The sequence below is a fragment of the Parasteatoda tepidariorum genome, chromosome 5 (assembly GCF_982258835.1).
Source record: "Parasteatoda tepidariorum strain Cologne lab strain chromosome 5, Ptep-v5.0, whole genome shotgun sequence".
Taxonomy (NCBI): Eukaryota; Metazoa; Arthropoda; class Arachnida; order Araneae; family Theridiidae; genus Parasteatoda; species Parasteatoda tepidariorum.
The window spans coordinates 34,507,640-34,527,978 of NC_141759.1; the positions used below are offsets into that span (position 1 = coordinate 34,507,640).

The 20,339-nt window shown below is 30.3% G+C and overlaps 1 protein-coding gene across 2 annotated transcripts in view; it reads left to right on the forward strand.

Annotated features, from left to right (window-relative positions):
• LOC107445047 (organic cation transporter 1-like) overlaps positions 1-20,339 on the forward strand; it is a 58,838-nt gene that overhangs the window by 6,291 nt on the left and 32,208 nt on the right. For both annotated transcript variants that reach the window (XM_087163647.1, XM_016059358.4), the window contains exons 2-5: positions 3,539-3,642; positions 8,846-9,000; positions 15,605-15,773; positions 19,012-19,141. In XM_087163647.1, coding sequence (XP_087019773.1) covers positions 3,545-3,642; positions 8,846-9,000; positions 15,605-15,773; positions 19,012-19,141 — 552 coding nt within the window. In that variant the 5' untranslated portion in view covers positions 3,539-3,544. The remainder of the gene's footprint in view (positions 1-3,538; positions 3,643-8,845; positions 9,001-15,604; positions 15,774-19,011; positions 19,142-20,339) is intronic.

Sequence of the window (20,339 nt, forward strand, 5' to 3'; positions counted from 1 at the left end):
GATGAATGGGGTAAAGCCGCTGCGCGGCCTAGGTACCCAATTTTTTTTAATAAAAGAAAAAAGACAACTATGCTAAAATTTTCCTTAGTAATCTAGCAATAGATTTATGTAAATATTTTTTCCTCTCTATAGTGTCATTACTATTATATCAGACAGGTTCTGATTCACGAACGTAGATAAGGTAATATTTCAAAAGATGGAGCTATTTAAATTTTTACTACAATAAAGTTCTAATCAATTCGTAATCAGCTGTTTTGATATTTTGAATTAAATACCAATAAAATATAAAAGAAAACCATGTATAAATTTTAAATGTTTATTACGTGTGTAATTAATTAATGCCTTACAATTTAAATTGCCTCACTTAGGGAGAGGATAATGGGATGTTTAAACTTTCGTAGATAGAAATAAATCATGAAATATAATTAAATGAAATAGATCATTGGTACCACGTCCAAAAGGTCGTGAGTTCGATGGCCGCCTGCAGAAGACTACCCGTGCAGTAAATGGTGACTGATGCACGTTAAATCTGTCGGGTCACAAAGTCCTCCGTGTTCCTATAACAAATCAATACCTCTGGGCGTATTGAATTTGAAATTGATCCCCTATAAACGGGTCCGCCCCATAAACGGACTAAAACGTGTGTGTGTATCTGAAGTCATGTTCTTGGCCACTGAAAAACATGATACGCATTTTCTGCCTTATATACGCTTGGTTTCACCAAGCAGGCATGTTGGATTGGCAAGTGACATTGATAACAACAACAACAAATAAATGAAATAAAGATAAATATTGGAAAGGCACCCATAAAAAAATAAATTATCATTATTAAACATATTTTGTGAAAAATGAGAGAAGTTAGTATTGGCGATCTTTTTTTATTCGAATTATGTAACTTAAAATAACAATGAAATAAGTTTCATTTTTTTCTCTTTTTTTCAATGCATACCTGATTGACACTCGTCGTTTAGGTATTAGTAGGGCAGATTATTTGGCTACTATTTCAGGGGCAGCATATATTAGGTGGGCCAACTTTGCTCCCTTAGTAAAGACAGATAGTACAAGAGAATAAATCAACATCCATGCCTTGTTCGGGATTCGAGCGCAGGACATTCCTGATGTAAGATATGGTCTCAATCACTACACAGTCCGGGCATCAAATTCCGATTGTTTTTCACACATTAGCGCACGATATTCAATATTGAAGTCCCTTAAAAAAATCTCCCATTATAAAAGTAATTGTGTATATACGAGTACATTTAAGCTAGGTGAATATTGACTTCTTTAAATTAAAAAAGAAAAATGTGCGCATAGTTCCTTACATGTAAAAATTTTTTTGTACAAACTATTTTATGATGAATACAAATGATTTGTTAACCAAGACAAATTTCAATAATGAAATAATGTTAATGTCACTAACTACCTTTTTAAATAAAAATACCACCTGTTCTGAAAGGATGACTAGGCAACAACGAGTCAGTAAAAATCTGGAAAAAGAACTTTCCTTCAACAATAAATGCAAAAGCCCTATTTCTTTTTTGCATTGATGGATCATTTCATTTATTGATAACCATTGAAAGTGATAGATGAAAGGAATGATGATATGTGTGTAGATCATGTAATTCTTTATTATATACCACTTATTCCTTAAAAAGTAATAAAGACATATTTACAGTTCCGAATTCAAATCTAAATATTAATTATCTATCTTGGTAATAGAATTAAATTGATAATTTGGAGCTTTTCATTTTATATTAAAAAAGCATATCATGAAATAAATAAACTATCAGTTTTTGTGTTTTTTAATCATTTAAAATTTGTGGGATGGGGGAGCAATGATTAATTCTTGTCTTTGAAAGTGTATTTCTTCCAAGACGAAAAAAAAATAATAATCAAGTTTTGTTTTTAAATTCGGGTGAATTTAAAAGAAAATAATTATTTCGAGAATAGAATGTTATGTTAACACGCTGCTTGCGGGCAACTTTTCCTTTGACTTGATATGTTGTTTTGCGAAGTACCTGCCGGCGAAGAGGTCATGTGACTTCTTCATCTGTCTATATTACCCTTGGGTGACTAAAACTTTTGGCATTAGGCAACTTTTGTTTGCTTGCTTGCGTTATTTAGAAAAACTGGGCACCTGGGCCGCCATCATGAAAATAAAAACATTGAGTTTAACAACATTGGGGCAGCTATAAATAGGCAACTTTTCCAAAAAATGTATTACCGGTGTTGGAGATTAAAATTTTAAACAAGTGGTAGGGAAGATTTCATAAAAGTTGGAGTAAAGTCGTCTCTATAGCAACAACCTTAATAAAAAATTTAAAAAAATTACGACGAGCGATTGTAGTACTGAGTGCATATTTACTGAATCAATATATGTTCGTGATATTTAAGAATGGATAATTTCTTCGAAAAACAGAGGATAATTGAAAGAGTTTTGCTACCACTTTTTAAATTTTCGTATGGATTACACAAATTTCTAAAACGTTGTTTTACGTAACCCTTTTGCAATGCGTTTAGGCAAAATCCACTTGAACAGAAACAGTCAGAAAAAAAAGTAATGAAATACTTTATTTTCTTAATTTTTATTTAAGGAAGGAAAAACATGCTACCACTTTTATTTATTTCATGAATCTGTGCACAAATTTACTTCATAATGCGGATTTATTAGTTTACGCAATGAATAACTTGAAAAAAATCTTCTCCTTTTGATTTATATCTTAACTCGTTCACGCCGGGTGTTGTGCCTGAAAGCGGGACGGAAAAGAGAAAATACTGGTAGAAGAACTATTTCAATATTAGATAATATTCGGGAGGAGTTAATCTATTCTCAACAATAGCAATTCACTGTAAGGAAATTTATCACGGCGAAGAAGCAACTCTATATAACAATTGCATCCGTTAAAAACAATTGGTAGTTATGGATTTTTATTATTCCCGGAAAAAAACTAAAAAATGAAATTTATTTGTTACTAGTTTTTACTCCGGTGCCCCGCCCGATGAGACAATCTAGCGTCACCCACAGGTGGGTCACCCCGGCTTGAACGTGTTAATGTAGGGGTCACGTTTTACTTCTCTAAACGTAAAGATAATTTACGCAAGAAATTATTTAAAGGCAGCCCGATTCCCGAGTGATATTTTACATAAATCTGTTCCTACCTATGCCAAAAATTGGAGACATCCCATTTTTATGTTAAATGTTCATTTATCTTTACTAGTCCCCTAATTGTCAGAATTTAATGAAATTTGGTTTCGTGGGCTATTTTAGCATGCTAAATCGAATGCAATAAAAAAATGATAAAAAAAAGTGCGTTTTTTCGTCAAAATAAGCATAAATTAAGGTTACAGTTTATTGTTATAAATAATATTATTTAAGAGATTTCTTTCAGATATTGCCGTAAAACTTCACAAAATGAAAATCTGAGCAACCGTTTAAAAGTTATAAGCGCCGTGATCCGTTTTTATTATTTTTATTCATTTAGTTTTTGGCAACTGTGCATATTAGTAATAACTTTCTTCTCTCATGTGTTTGTTTTAGTGGAACATGGTTTGTGATAGAGCTTATTTGGCTAGTTTGGTGTTGACGCTATCTTATGCAGGAAGTACAATAGGAACACCCATCTATGGCACTTTATCTGATAAGTATGATTACATTTATGTATAAGGATAAAAGTACCCAACCAGTGAATAATCAGAAGGTGACCCTTTGCATTTAAACCAAAAAATAGCTAAAAACTAGCTTTTAAATAATTCATATTGGATAAGTATCTTTACGTAGTAAAGGAAAGGCTTATCCTTTAATATTTCAGTTTTTTTAATGCTAGAATAAATGCAAATGTAATTCCAAAGGATTTATAATAAAGAGCAGTATGATTCTAAGCAATAATAAAAACAATTCACTCTTCTTTAAACAAAATTCAAAGTTCCTATATTTTAAGTTTATTGAAAAAGATAAAGATTTTAAAATTTCAAATTTTAATTAATTCGAAAATTAATTATTATTAATTCGAAAATTAGTTATTAAATACTCGCTTCGCTCACCAGGTCCAATGATTTGAGTATCGAACCATTAACTGATTTCACATCGAAATTATTAAAAAAAAAAAATTCAATTAAAAGACTTATTTTATTGTCTTGACATAGATTTGGTTTTACATATTAAGTTTCCAATTCTATTCAGATCAAATTTAAACCTTAGCATTTTATTCGGCTACCATTGCACTTCATTTACAATTTTAGTTTTATAATTCTTATTTAACTTTCGTCTCTTATAAAAATTTGTTACTGTTTCGTCGTTTAGCATTTTTGAGAAAGAAGCGCCAACAAATATCAAGAAAAGGCTGTGCTCTACCATTAAAGTTATTACTTATTTTATTTTATAACCGTCGTTGAACAGCCGACCCAATTTTGGGTATACAACTGCTTATGTTCAACTCCGTAGCCTTGTAATTTTGAATCCAATACGAAAGACAAGGTAACTCCTGGATCAAGTATTGGGAGAAATTTGCCTTCGGGGAGGACTTTTTGTTGGAACTAACCTGGGTTCGCGAAACATTAAGAGGAAAACACGAAAATCTCTCAGGGTTAGCCTGATGACAAGGGGACTCTAACCAGCACCTCCTACATCAAGAAGCCTCCACTAGGTCCTTTATAAGTAGTCCGCGCAGATTGTCTAAAAAGTGAACCAGTTGTGCGCATGAACCCAAAACCTTTTATAAAAGTAATTGAAAGAAATTCAACATATATATTTGAGAATTGAATCTGTAGTGGTTGACAAGTGAATAAGGCAAACCAATAATATTCAGAAATAAAATAAATTTTTAGTCATATATTTGCTACCACTTTCTTATTTTAACTAGATTTTGCATTAAGTGACTCGTTCGGAAAGTGGAAATCCTTCACAGTGGTCTAATCGGACTACCTATAAAAAACCGTGTGGAGGCTTTCAGTTATAGGAGGCGTTGCTCTAACCAATGATCCGTCTATCGCTGTGTATATTTTTACGTCAGCATTGTGGTTGGTGCAAGCAGGGTGCGGAATTCGTACCGACGAGCCATCGCTAGGATTTGAACCCGGATCACATCATTGGAAGGCGAACGCTCTATTCCTTGAGCCACCACAACTCTAAGTTATTACTTATTAAGATATTTTAATTTGTGACACAGGGGAACAAATTTTTTTGCTTGTTTTGTTTTTTCTGTTGCATGCGATATTTTAACAGATCTTGGACACCTTCGCATTGCTGATTTAATTCTGGAGTCGGTTTCTCTATGTAAGCTACTTTTTTTTTTTGCAATTCAATATTATAGTGCAGACGAATATTTTTTAACATTTACTCGAGTGATTAATAACTGTCTCTACTTCTTTGGCACGTAGGACATTGTAGGAAGAAAGCTATAATATAAAACATTTCAGTTTAGGATCCGATATGTTAAGGTCATTTTTTTTAAACTTAAGTGTTATTTTCAAAGGAGCAGACAAGTGTATATGTATGTATAGACTATATGTGTGTTTTTGAATATGCTGGAGTTACCCAGTAAGGATTTTCCGCAGCATATTTCAAAATTGCTTCTCTGGGATCTAATATGTCATCTATCTTTTTCTTTAAACCAAGATTTCTTACAATAAATGAAGATAATGTGTTTCCCGCTGGCGCAATACGCCCACCTTGGCCAGGACCAGTCACCGGAAGATCAGGTCTCTGGTCTATCTGTCTCTGATCTATGCTCTTTATAAATTTGTACTTTCAGACAAAAATTAAACGAAATTTAAAAATGCCATTTTACAAAATTCATAGCTTTCGGAACAAAACTAATTTTAGATCTGAAATCCTCTAACTCGAATTAAGTAAGATCAAATACTTGTATAAATGCAACAAAAAAAATTGTTCCCCAGTATAATTTAAAAGTCCAAATGCTTTTTATAAAAAATAGGAATTTCGTTTACGTAGTTTAGTCATAGATGAAAGCGAGACCGAAAAGAGGAAACCATTTCTGTTTAACTAGTTCTCGGGAGGAGTAAATTTATTCTCTTTTTTAAACTATTTAACAATATCACGTTTCGTGAAGAAAAAAAGCAGTTTTATATATATGTTATAATTGTAAAAAAAATCTCGGTAGTTACAGACAATTAGTTTTTCTCGAAAAAAATTCTTGATTGAAATGTCTTTACCAGTTTTTGCTCTTTTCCGTTTTGGTATACACCGACTTTCAGCCCTGAGTTTAATAGGAAGAAGAAAAAAAAAAAAGATATCTGATTCATTTAATTTTCCCAGAAACTTCGTTAGCGTTAAAAATCAAGAACATAGTATAAATTTATTCAATTATTCATATCAATTATTCCTTTGCAAAGCCAACTATGCCAAGGAGAGACTTAATTATTGGTGTTCGTTCCTTTACATTGACCAGTCCTTATAATTAAGTTATCGCGGATTGTTAGAATGAAACTGATAAATTATATTTAAATAAATTTATTAGTCATCGTAAGGTTTAAAAATTGTAACAAATTAAAATATTTTAAGAAATTATCTAATTTTTATTTTTAAATTTTCTATTAACTGTAAAAACAAAGTTAATTGCAAAATCCACAGAAACATTAATATACGATTGCTCCATCTTCTTGTTTTGTTTTGACACTGTAATTTAACTGCAATTGATAACTTTGTTATACATAGCTGACAAGTTGTACAGCTCTTGAGAACTAATAAACATTAGCGTTTTGGCTTATTAAGTCTTGAAGTTAAAAGTTCGAAACAAAATTTTTTTTAAGCAACCACGACGAGTCAATAATTTAAAATAAAATATGCAGATAAAATCTATTTGTTGGCTAAATATGCTTATAGATGTCTTAATAGTTTTGTTTTTAGAAAGTTCTTCCAAAATCAAGTGTCATTTTACTATCACTTTGTGAAATCTTTTTCAGTGACAGTACAAGTTTGCAGGTATTGTTTATAGGTATAGCATACAATTGCAGTCTATTGTGCTCAATTATGACCTATAAATCTTTGCCATGTAGAAGGACAGATAGCAAAATATAGAGAAGGACAGCACGGAAATAAATCCAAGTTAACACGTTGAATTCCATGGGGGTCACCGGTGACCGGCACTGAGTTTGTTAGCAGCTCCACTAGGGTCACCGGTGAACGGTAAAGCCAAGATTATTAGAAACACACAATTCGAGTAAATTTTTAATCGTTACTGAAATTGTTTGAAGATATTGATGCAATATGGAACACACAGAAATAGTTTTATTTATATACACAGAGATGCTCCGGACAGCGAATAAATATTTTTAAGTGGTAGTTTATTAATTGTGATTCTTGATTTAATAAATTCAATTTAGTAGATTTTTATCCACCACTATTTCTAAATAATTCGTAGGCTTAGAGAATTCACCACTTTTTTTCTGATATGTTATGCAAACCTCTCATACACTAGCAAAATCAGTCTAATATTTGCATATTTATTTTGTTGTTATTTACCGTGTGGCCAGACGGGCAAGCCACGTGTTACTTTACGCTCCGCACAGAATTTGGCCGGAGAAACAGCTTGGTTAAGGAGGACCCGCAATTGATAAGAAAAAGTTGTTTAAATGAGTAGTGTTCATTAGTTACAAACTCAGTTTTCTAATGTAGTTAAACCATCAAGCTGCTATCATTATTATTTATTTTATCTTATGAAGTGTGTTCTACAAGTGAAATATTTTTATATCAGCAACAATAATAATAATATGGAAATACCAAGTTCTTAAAATAACTAGATACTTTTAAGCACGAAGTACAAAATATCAGATACATTAATACAAACACAGGATGCAACGGGTGGCTAAAAGTGTAAGAAGTGGTAGAAACTTAATTCATTTAATCTTATTATTCAATCGAAACAACTACCATGAATTACATTGGAAATTATTTTTATTTAATGAACTTTCGAAAACAAAACGAAAACATTCTTGGCAATTACTTTTATTAATAAACTGAAAGAAATATGTCAGGAAAATTTGCTAATTTTAATAGCTTTTCACCCTTTTGCGCCGACTGTCACAAATACGTGCCAGCGTAAAACCTTATCAACCAGGGTAAAAAGATAAAACTGGTAATCAAAGTAATTCTTTAGCAGTTTATTTGTGGGAGGAGTTATAAATGTTTGATTTATTTAATTCACCATTTCTTTGTTCAAAATAAAACTATTTAGTTATACTTTGAATTAACATTGATTATATATATGATTAAACTAACAATAATTAAAGTAAAAGCAAAGTAAGTCTGTCAAAATAGAAACGACTACATTTAAGTTACCGTTTATTTTATTTAATTACGTCCTGATCCTAATTTTGTACGAATGCTTTTCTGAATCATCCGTCCCCAAGGGGTTAATAGATGTTTGCTCTGTATTTGTCACCACATGGTTTTTGTTACCTGCGGCAGTTCAGCACCTTTCATCTCTAATATACTCTGGTGATCTGCGATTTTAAAAGTAAAGTGGTAACTGAAACGTAAAGTTTAACAGGGGATTGATGTTTTGAAGCATAGCTGCTAACTTTTACTCATTTTGCGAAAGAATTTAATTATATATTTTAAGTGGTAATAAAATTTATGATTTCCATTAATTTCTTACATTTATAAATTTAATTAAATTTTTTTTTTGACTAGCACCGCATACAAATAAAATTAAGCCTAGATATAAATGTAAGATCAATCCCTGTGGTAAAGACACGCACTCTTGTACCAAAGCACCCTGGGGTACATCAATCGTCATGGGAGCTGCTTTTTAAGCTTGCTGCAATTAAGCGTGCAATCAATTGTTTAGTCTTTGCGCACTATTAATATATTTATTTCTTATTTCAGAATTGGTCGGAGGCCAGTATTTTTCTTACTCGTAATTCTGTCGACTATTACGGGCGTCGCATCAGTTTTTGTACCTGATTTAACCACCTTTATTGTTTTAAGAGCCATCAATGGGAGTTTAATGCCCAGCATTTATCAGCTACCATACATCATAGGTGAGTAGATTTTACGTATTTCAGAGTAAAAATTGAGGTATATTCCACTAATATTAGCAAATAAATAAAATAAAATGCAATGAATAAATAAATAAAAAATTAATAAAAGAATGACTTTTGAAAAATTTAACATCCAAGATATTTTTTGGAAAAAGTTTTTTTATGTTATTATAAAGGATACCAGAGAAGTCCCTTAATCTCCTCTGTACGGTTCCCCCTTTTATGAGAGAAAAGGGGGTGAATTGTGGAGGAGAATTGAGTTTCTCCCTGAATTAAATTATACCTGATAACTCCCCAATCTCCTGTATGCTTCCTTCTTTTATGAGAAAAAGGGGAGTGATTTGAGGAAGATAATAGAATTTCTCCCAGAATTAAATGATACCCATACCTGCCAACTCTTCCGGAAGATTTTATTTTCATATTTAAAGTGGTAGTAAATATATACTACTTTTTCTTTTATAATTTTAATTTTTAAATGATTTTGATCACCACTATTATTACACAAAATTAAGCACATATATCAATATGCGTTACTATCATGGTTGTCAACTTAAGTTTTCTCAAATACAACGTATTTGTTTGCTTAAAATTGAAGTTTTAATTCCATTTTAATACCACTGGGAAGAATGATAATGGAAGGGATTAAAAGTTGGCAGGTATGCCACTGGGAAAAATTATAATGGAAAGGACTGAAAGTTGGCAGGTATGGATACCTGATAACTCATCACCTCCTACATCAAGAAGCCTCCACACGGTCTTTTATAAGTAGTCCGCGCAGACTGTTTAAAAAGTGAACCAGTTGTGCGCATGAACCCAAAACTTTTTATGAAAGCATACCTGCCAACTTTTAATCCCTTCCATTATCATTTTTCCCAGTGGTATTAAAATGGAATTAAAACTTCAATTTTAAGCAAACAAATACGTTGTATATGAGCAAGCTTTGACAACCATGATAGTAACGCATATTAATATATGTGCTTAATTTTTGTAAGAATAGTGGTGATCAATATAATTTAAAAATTAAGATTATAAAAGAAAAAAATAGTATATAATTACTACCACTTTAAATATGAAAATAAAATCTTCCGGAAAATCCGAAAGAGTTGGCAGGTATGTGAAAGTCTAGTCCTAGTGTTTAGATTTTACTGGGCACCTGGGCCGCGAAGGAATTTTTGAACATCAATTTTATTTGGAATTTTTGAACAGTTTTGGTTGAGCAATGAGGTAAGCAGGCAATGGAGTTGCTTAATCGCTCATCAATTTAAAAAAAAAAACTGACTGAACATGAAGAGTTTACAAGACAGAATCCTTTGCAATATTATCGGTATGTGAAAGTATATGTGAGAAATTTATCTTATATATTTGAGAATTGAATTTGTAGTGGTTAACAAGTGAATAAGGCAAACCAATAATATTCATAAATAAAATAAATATTTAGTCATATATTTGCTACCACTTTCTTATTTTAACTAGATTCTGTATTAAATGACTCGTTCAGTATGTGGATGCCCTTCATAGTGGTCTGATCGGACTACCTATAAAAAAACCGTGTGGAGGCTTTCAGTTATAGGAGGCGTTGGATAACTCCCCAACTCTCCTGTACGCTTCCTTCTTTTATGAGAGAAAGGGGTGTGATTTGAGAAAGAGAATTGAATTTCTCCCAGACTTCAAATATATGTACCTGAAAACTCCCAACTCTTCTGTACGCTTCCCTCTATTTTAAGAGGAAGATAATTGAATTTCTCCCTGAATTAAATGATACCTGATAATTCACCAACACTCATTTGTGCACTTATACTGTCAATAAAGTGTCTCTACCGCAAACAGTTTCTCACTTGACAGTTGCGAAGAAATTCAATTCTAACCCTCAAATGACCTCAATAAAAGGGTAAAGCGTATAGAGGAGAGTTTTCAGAAATCATTTATAATAACATTACAAAGCTTTCTAGGAAAGAAACCTTGGGAATTAATTTTTCCGAAGAAAAAACTCTTAATTTTACTGGACTAGTAAGAGAAAATCTTATTTTATCGTAATGTTCGACTTCATGTTTTAATTTTATTTAATAATGAAGTTATTTTAATTAATTTTTTTTTATTTACTTCAATAATTATTAAAATGAGACTATTGAAGCAATTAAATATTTATTTACGTCAATAGAATCATTTTCACCCTCTCGAAACTCAGATCGATAAAAAAAAGAAGAGTAAGATAATAATTTTTTTTTAGTTTTAATACTAGCAATTTTGAGAATATTTTATAGTATTTCAATAATTATAATTGGATGCTATTTTAAATATAGTGGTATTGAAAATTAAGAGATGCTTTTAATTTTCTCTATCATAATAAGTTAGAAAGCTTCACACAAGATCTTTCGAATCATGTCAACAATTTTGTCATAGAAAATCTTCCATAACATTTACTGCTAAAAAAAAGATTATTTACATTGACAAAAATAAGGAAACATATCCATATTTTTGTCCAACTCCTGCATATAAAATGTATTAATAAGGTAAAATAAAAGAAAGTATGATACTATTTATGGATAGTCCCTAAACTTAAATATGGTATTTATTTTTACCTAATAATTTTTCTACTCATGTTTTGCAACTTTTACCGGAAGAAAGATGTGGCATTTTTAATGCGCTTAAATCTTTATCTTTTTACGAAATTGTATCACTTCCTTGTTCCGAATATTGATTGACTTTTTACGAAATCTCAAGTCAATCAATAATAAATCAAGGATAACTAGTTTCCGATAGATACGATGAATAAAGAAGAAATGATGAAAATTTAACCCGCAAGGAATTAAATCATAATTGAAATATGATTCAACCTTAGCAGAATTAAGAGAGAACAACAGTGTGATGGAATGGAAAGGTTAACTTAAAACCATCCAACAATTAAGTTTGTTGTGAAATATTTTATCCAGGGATAGAGAACAAAAGGGGAATTTCTTTTTAAAAACTTTAGTTTCATGAGGCTGTTGATTTAACTCATTTTCTCGCAAATTTTTACATAATTGGAAAAGTGATTAAGAAAGGGTGGTAGTACCGTGCGTAAAATAAAAAGGAATAATTCTGAATTAATTTTATTCTAGTGATCGGATTTTCACAAATACTGGGTTGTCAGAGGCGGCTAAAAATTCGATAAGTAATGATTAATTATATCATATTAATAGATACCAAAATTATTAACTTTTATTAACATATTTTTTTAGTTTACAGTTGTAAGCATACCCTCCAACTTATGAAGATTTTGAAAATAATTCTTTCTAGTGGTAGCGAACCAAAGTAGAAATTTTTAAAGCAAATGGATCTCTCATAAAACTTTTATCAGAACCTAAGAATCTAGCCATATGGCCTGCACTTTTATAAGTAATAGTGGACAAGTTACGCTAAAATTAATTTTTTTTAAATATTAAGACATTAATTTTGCTACCGTCTGAAAAGAAGATTTCTGAAACTACGGAAATTCCGTAGCAGTTGGAGGGTATGGTTGTAAGCATAAGCTGGGAACTGAACTGAACTGTATTAAATATCAGGACTATTCATGTGGTTAGATGATCGTTGAGTTTTGACTTTGTAGTTATATGGCATAAGCGAAATCTGGCCTGGAATGTATAACCAACGCCTCCGATAACTGAAAGCCGCCACATAGTTTTTTATAAGTAGTCCGATCAGACCACTATGAGTGTAAACAAGTTTACAAAAGAGCAGTTTAATAGAAAATCTATTAAAAATTAGTAAGTGGTAGCAAATATATGACTAAAAATTTGTTAAATTTATGAATATGATTGGTTTGTCTTATTTACATCTCAACCATTACAGATTCAATTCTCAAGTATATGTCATACATTTCCGTCAAGTACTTTTAAAATGGAATTTGGGTTTATGCCCACAACTGGTTCGTTTTTTAAATTATCTGTGCAGACTACAAATAAAATCCCGTGAGGAGGCGATGGTATAACTGGGGGTCTAAAATTGACCCTTTTTCCATTCATGAATATCTCTAAAAAGCTGGCTACATAGCAGGAACACAAATGGCAAAACAGAGATTTAAAAAAGAGAATGGCACATTTCATTGGCAGTTACTAAATTAAAACATGAAAGTACAAATAGAATTATGCAGAATTACAAATAGAAAAACAAGTAGAAATTATTTACAAAAATATTAAAAATCCAGAAAGTAAATTGATCATAAATACAAGTAAAATAAAATCAAAAATATTTGCAAAATAATAAAATTACAAATGAGATAATCAATATAATAAGTTCTGATAAAAGGTTAGTTACCTGTAATTGTGGCAGAGAAATCAAAATAGTTAAATTGCGTACCTCTGTTAAAGTAAGAACGCGTGACAGTTAGGTCACGCCTTTAAAAGACCAACAAGGGATTGGCATAGATAATAGTGGGATCGGTTTCACATATAATATAAATTTGAATTGTAAGTTGTAGTGGTAATTTATTTATTAAAAGGTTATAGATAAATTAAAATGACCTGAGTTTCTACCTCTTTATCATACCTGCCAACTTTTAATCCCTTCCATTATCATTTTTCCCAGTGGTATTAAAATGGAATTAAAACTTCAATTTTAAGCAAACAAATACGTTGTATTTGAGAAAACTTAAGTTGACAACCATGATAGTAACGCATATTAATATCTGTGCTTAATTTTTGTAAGAATAGTGGTGATCAATATCATTTAAAAATTAGGATTATAAAAGAAAAAATAGTATATAATTACTACCACTTTAAATATGAAAATAAAATCTTCCGGAAAATCCGGAAGAGTTAGCAGGTATGCTTCATTCATTTGAATCGACCGTGGCTTCCCTGCAAATAAGTGCGATCATCATAGTTTAAAAAAAATAACCTATAAATATTGCTTATTTAACTATTAATTAAGCTACATAACCAGACACAAAAAGTACTTTCTCCGAATAAACATATTTTTTTTCAACAACATATTATTTTTTGAATTTTGGATCCTAAAAATATTGGAGTAGTTGCCGTTTGAAAATTATGGTTCCAATAGTTCTGTCAGGAGAGCGGTTTAAAGTTTGTGTCCCTTATTGTTAATTTTACTTTTTGAGTCATCATATCTCAAGAAGTTTCTTAGTTATTTGTATATTTTGTGCATATAAGTTTTGTTCATCCTAAAGTAATTCCAGGTAAAAAATCATTTTAATAATTATTATTTTTAAAAATATGTATTTTATCCCTTTAAGACCTGATTCAGTTTGAAAGTATTTATTTTTTTTCTTGTAATAATAGCTCAAAACGTCAAAAGGTTGTTGTTAATTTATTTTGTTATAAACATTACTCTAAGAAACTAAACGTAATCCAAGCGCATTAGAATACATTATAGATATCATGATCCAATTTTAAGTTTCTGAAGATAATTATTTTTAATATTAAAATGGTACTTTTTAGAGAAGAAAATTTTTACTCAGTTTAAACTTCTTTTAAAATGAATATATTATATCACTATGCACAGACTGGGAAAATGTGTATAGGCACAATCGTGCAGGTTGGATGTTAAATGGATATTTAATAAGGGCGAAGAAAAATGGATTTGAAAAGTTTACAAATTTTTCCATCATTTGAATTGATGTAATTAGAAATGGTAAAATACTAAATTTGAAATAGGTCAAATGGTTTCTGAATTATCAACTTTTTAAAAAAGTTGTATTTTTTAAATTTGATTCCTCGAGAGCTATTCGACCAATTTCGTTTTGAAACATACATAAACTATTAATACCTCTGGTTAAGTCATTTGCCTGTAGTGTTATACCAATGCCTCTACACGGTTTCTTATAGGTGGTCCGATCAGACAACTATGACGGCAAATTTGTAAATGAAGAGACATTTAATACATGATCTAGTAAAAATAAGAAAGTGGTAGCAAATATATGTCTGAAAATTTGTTGAGTTTATGAATATGATTGGTTTGTCTTATTCCATTGCCAACTTATACAGATTCAATTCTCAAATATATATATGATAAATTTCTCTCAATTACTTTTATAAAAGGTTTTGGGTTTATGCGCACAACTGGTTCACTATTTTAGCAGTCTCCGCCGACTACAAAAAAACCTACTACTATAAAATACCGTGTGGAGGCTTTCTGAAGTAGGAGGTGATCTCCTACATCAAAAAGCCTCCACACGGTTTCTTATAACCACTTGTGCGCATGAATCCAAAACCTTTTATAAAAGTAATTGAGAGAAATTTTTCATATATATTTGAGAATTGAATCTGTAGTGGTTGACAAGTGAATAAGGCAAACAAATAATATTCATAAATAAAACAAATTTTTAGTCATATATTTGCTACCACTTTCTTATTTTAACTAGATTTTGTATTAAGTGACTCGTTCGAAAAATGGATACCCTTCACATTGGACGTCTAATCGGACTACCTATAAAATACCGTGTGGAGGCTTTCAGTTATACGCATGTCTTATTTGGAAATTTTTTTTTATTGTGCCTTGACTTCAAAAAAAAAAAAAAAATAATAATAATAATAATAATTATTTCATATATATTTATATTAAGTATATATTTTCAGTTCAGTTAATTTTCAGTAAGTTATATTTTCAGTTCTTGAATTCGTTGGATCAACAAAGCGTACGAACATGAATGGGATTTTCAATCTCGGTTATACAGCCGGATTGTGCACATTACCTCTGATTGCTTATTTCAGTAGACACTGGATTACATTTGGATTAGTCACATCTCTTGTGTCAGTGCCTTTACTTTTGTATTGGAAGTGAGTATGCATTCCTGGATTAAACGCAAAATTCATATCATTTTTATATTAATATAAAGTGATGCGTTAACGCAATAGCGGCTGGGAGGGGTAAATAAATAAATAAAAAATGATTTTTGAGATAAATATTGTGGGATTCCCTCTTCCCTCTCTGGGATGGACACGAAGTGTCCATTTGAATGTAAAAGTTTAAGCCTTTCTAGGGTGGTAGGATAAAAACTAACTATTTTAGTCAAATTTTCTCTAGAACATTATTAAAAATTGCAAGTTAATAACTTTTTATGAAATAATATGCATAAAATAGGCTTAAGGTATAATCATGGGTTAAAATTATTAAATGAAATTTCCAAATAGTTATAAGAAATGGAAATTTTTATCATAATTTTTTTTGCACTTGTTTATTTAAAAAATATATATATACTTCGGGAAATTAAACAAAATCAAACAAAAATTAAAGGAATTACGTCAATGCATTTCAAAGGAAATGCTAAATGTTATAAAAATTGATAACATTGCGAAAATACCTATTTTTTAAAGTTTTAAACTCAAAAATATGCCCTCTCTCAAACAGTAAATTTGAAACAGTAGGAAATTAGAGGAATTAATCGCAAAAAAAAAAATGAAAAAAGAAAAACTCTTCCGAAACTTTTAAAGAAAAAAAAATCTGAATGACACTGGGGAACAAAATTTTTTTTTGGTTCTGTTGCATGAGATTTTTTTAAAGAATTTTAGATATTTTCATGTCGTTGATTTCAATTCTACAATTGGTTTCTCTCAACAACCCTTGCAGCAAAATAACTTGGGCCCTCATTGGGCCAATATTCATAAATCTTGGCTTACGAAGGGTTTAAAGGGCCTTTATTTTTCCGATATTGCTCCTATATAGAACTTTCCTATTCACCCCATATTTTACAGCCACTTTACAAGCAATATCGGTCTTATATAGAATTATCAGATTCACCAGATATTTTATAACCATTTTAAGCCAATGTAGGTTCTTGGCCAATGTAAGCCCTATATAGGCCATTCTAGAACCAATATTAAACAATGTAGACATTCCAATATTGGTCCCTCGGTGCACGTTCTTATAGGATTCATATTGAGAAAATTTCACTCCCCCCACTCTTTTTTGAGTAGGGGAATTCACTCTTTCATTTTAAGAGAGTGTGTTTTGTGAAAACCTCATTATTTTTTAAATTTATTAAAGTAACTATTAATTATAAACTTTGGTATCTCGAGTCATTTCATCTTCCATGATTTTGAACCTATGTTTTTCGAAAACTTTATTTTTTAAATTTACTAAAGCAACTATTAATTACAAACTGTAGTATCTCGAGTCATTTCATCTCCAACGATCTTAAATCTATGTTTTGTGAAAGCCTCATTATTTTTTAAATTCATTAAAATAACTATAAATTATAAACTTTAGTATCTCGAGTCAATTCATCTTCAATGATCTTGAACTTATATGTTTTGGAAACCTATTTTTTAAATTTGCTAAAGTAACCTTTAATTATAAACTTTAGTATCTCGAGTCAATTCATCTTCAATGATCTTGAACCTATGTGCTTTGAAAACCGTATTTTTTAAATTTACTAAAGTAACTTTTAATTATAAATTTTAGTATTGCAAATCACTTCAGTTGCAACAATCTTAAATCTATGTTCTGTGAAAACCTCTTTTTTATTAAAAATTTATTATAGTGACTATTAATCATATACTTCAGTACATCAAATTTTGACTATATTTGATCAAAAGTGAAATAAAACATATTTTTTTTCCTTCTTCATAAGATTCCAAGGAGTAGGATATTACATTTTCAGTAGAAAAAATATAACGAATAAAATATATATTGTAGGTTTGAAATTCCTTCGGCGTAATTTAATCCTTTGCACTCCGCTGTCCCCACGGGGGCACCATCAACAGTCACCATTTTAAAATTAAAAAGTTTTATAGCTTAAAAATTTGTAACCACATAATTTTAAGAATTTTAAAATTAAATAACAATAGTATATTGTATATTTTTAAATGCTATAGTGCTGATATTAGATGAAACAGCATTTAAAAGTAGGGGAGAGTTGGATAAAACGGGACAGTCGGACAAAACGGGATACGTCGCCTAGGGACCAGACTATTGCAGCTATCTAGTGGACAACGACAGAAAAGTGTTATTCGACCGTGATTATATCATTCTCGGTGCGTCCCGCCTTGAGATCACTATTTGATAGAAAGTTGTAGGTCTCAGAATTTTTTTACTCTATTTTTTTGCCATTTTCTACATTTACGTGCGTTGTTTTTTACATTGTACTGCCTACATATATGGGAATAAAATTCCGGTGAGTATTAAATTTAATTAACCATTTATTTACCAATATTTTTATGTGCAGTCTATCTAATTTTCTTTTCACATTTACGCAGCAACCATGTTTGTTTCAAAAAGTGACGGAGTCGGACAATACCGGAACACTTGTGAGTTGGATAAAACGGGGTAGAGTTTTTCATGTCCCGTTTTATCCACCTATTTATTTATTGGATTATTACATTTTAAAATAGCCATATATTAATGTAGGCCTAGACTTTTTAAACAACTTATTTATATTAACTATGTATATTTTTTGAATAATTTAGTCTCCTTATATAGTAATGCAAAATTTGTTTATTAACGTTCATTATTAAGCATTTTATTTTCGACTCTAGGATTTCACATCTTTCTTTAGAACTAATTGTAATGTATTTCTCTGATGAAGACTTTTTTATACATAAACAATTATTATACATAAACAATTATTTATATATTTTCATTATTTATTATTTTATCTTTATATATATGCAAAAAATTAAACATTGTAAACCCTATCCCGTTTTATCCAACCCAGGTATGCTAAAACGGGATATGTAAGAGTTTGGAAATGAATTTTTTTTTTCTATTTCGCTGTCATTAAAATTAGTTGAAAATATGTTTTTTGTGTGCTTCAATAAATGTTGAAGCTACAAAAAAATAATGTATTGTTTTCCTAAACAGATATTCCGTAGTAAATAAAAACAATAATGGTATCCCGTTTTATCCAACTCTCCCCTACTCGGAGTGCAAAGGGTTAAAAAGTAATTTTTTTTTAAAAAAAGAAGAAAAAACTCTTAGTCATAAATTTTTTTTATATATCTTCGTTTTTCAATTTTCGTGACTTGTAAATGTTATATTATAAGCTTTTTTCTTTAATTATTAGACCTTTATTTTCAGATTTCTACCTGAATCACCACGATGGCTAGTTTCCCAAGAAAGATACAACGAAGCTGCAGTTATTTTATCTGGAATTGCTCGTGAGAATGGTAAAATATATGATGAAAAGCAGCTATTACCAAAATTAATGGTAAGAGATAAATAATGAGTTATTTCGGTTTGAATTAGTTTTCTGATCTAAACCTCTTTACATGTTCCCATTTCGGGGACTGATCTTTTTTTATTTTCTCAGTTATGAAGAAAATAGTCACAGGAACTAAGAACATTGCTGTGAGACACGTAATTCTCGTCTTCACAGAACTATTTTACTAATAAATTGTCATCAGAATGAAAGTACGGATGCTTCAAATAAAAAAATTTTAACTATCATATTTCATCAGACAGATACTTTAGTTTTATATAAGAAAACGACTTCATGAATAGTTCTATTAACGAGTTATCGATTATTAATTGACTGATTATTAATCGATTCTTTTTGTTTTGAAGGGAATTGCTGACACTACATCTCAAATTTCTGTCGTAGTTTAGTTTCATAAAAATATAATACGCTGGTTATAAATATAATACGAGAAGTGTTGAACTAATACGTTTATCCGGCCAAAATGTAAAGCCCCAATAATTTGCTTATCAGTTACGATAATTGAACATGAATTGTACCCATGTACAGGGTTTGGACAAAAATATGGAAATACTTCTATACTAACTATATTCTAATATTTGTTTTCTTCTTCTTCTAAATCTTCCTCTTCTTCAAATACTTCTATACTGTTATTTCTTTCAGCAGCAAATGTTTTGGCAGATTTTAAATCACGAAACTGTTGGCACAATTATTGAAGATCGTGCTTGAAGCTTTTAGAAATGGTGTCCTTTCTAACCATACAAAATTTACACCTACCAAAATGAGCGTAGGAAGTTAAAATTGTTTTTCCTTTTTAATACCACTATAATTAAAAAAACTTTCTTTAATAAATAATGCAATTGCATATCAATTAAAATTGCCTGTAATAATGCGAAATAATTATCATTCGCGTCCTTTCCTCATATTGATGGATCTAAATTTTGCATGGTTAAAAATTACGTAACCAATATTTACGTAATGTAAGGTCAAAAATTACGTAAAGTTTTGCTACTTAAATTTGTCTTTTAAGACACTTGTGCTAAGAAAGATTGCTTACATAGAATAAATATAGAAATGTTACCGTAATTTTCTCCAACCCATGTAAGTATCTTTTGCTAATGTATTCGAGTTTGTCAAATATTTTATTTTTGACCGTTAGAGCTCTCCATGAATATGAATTCAATTCTAATATTGAAGGTATGAAAGTATA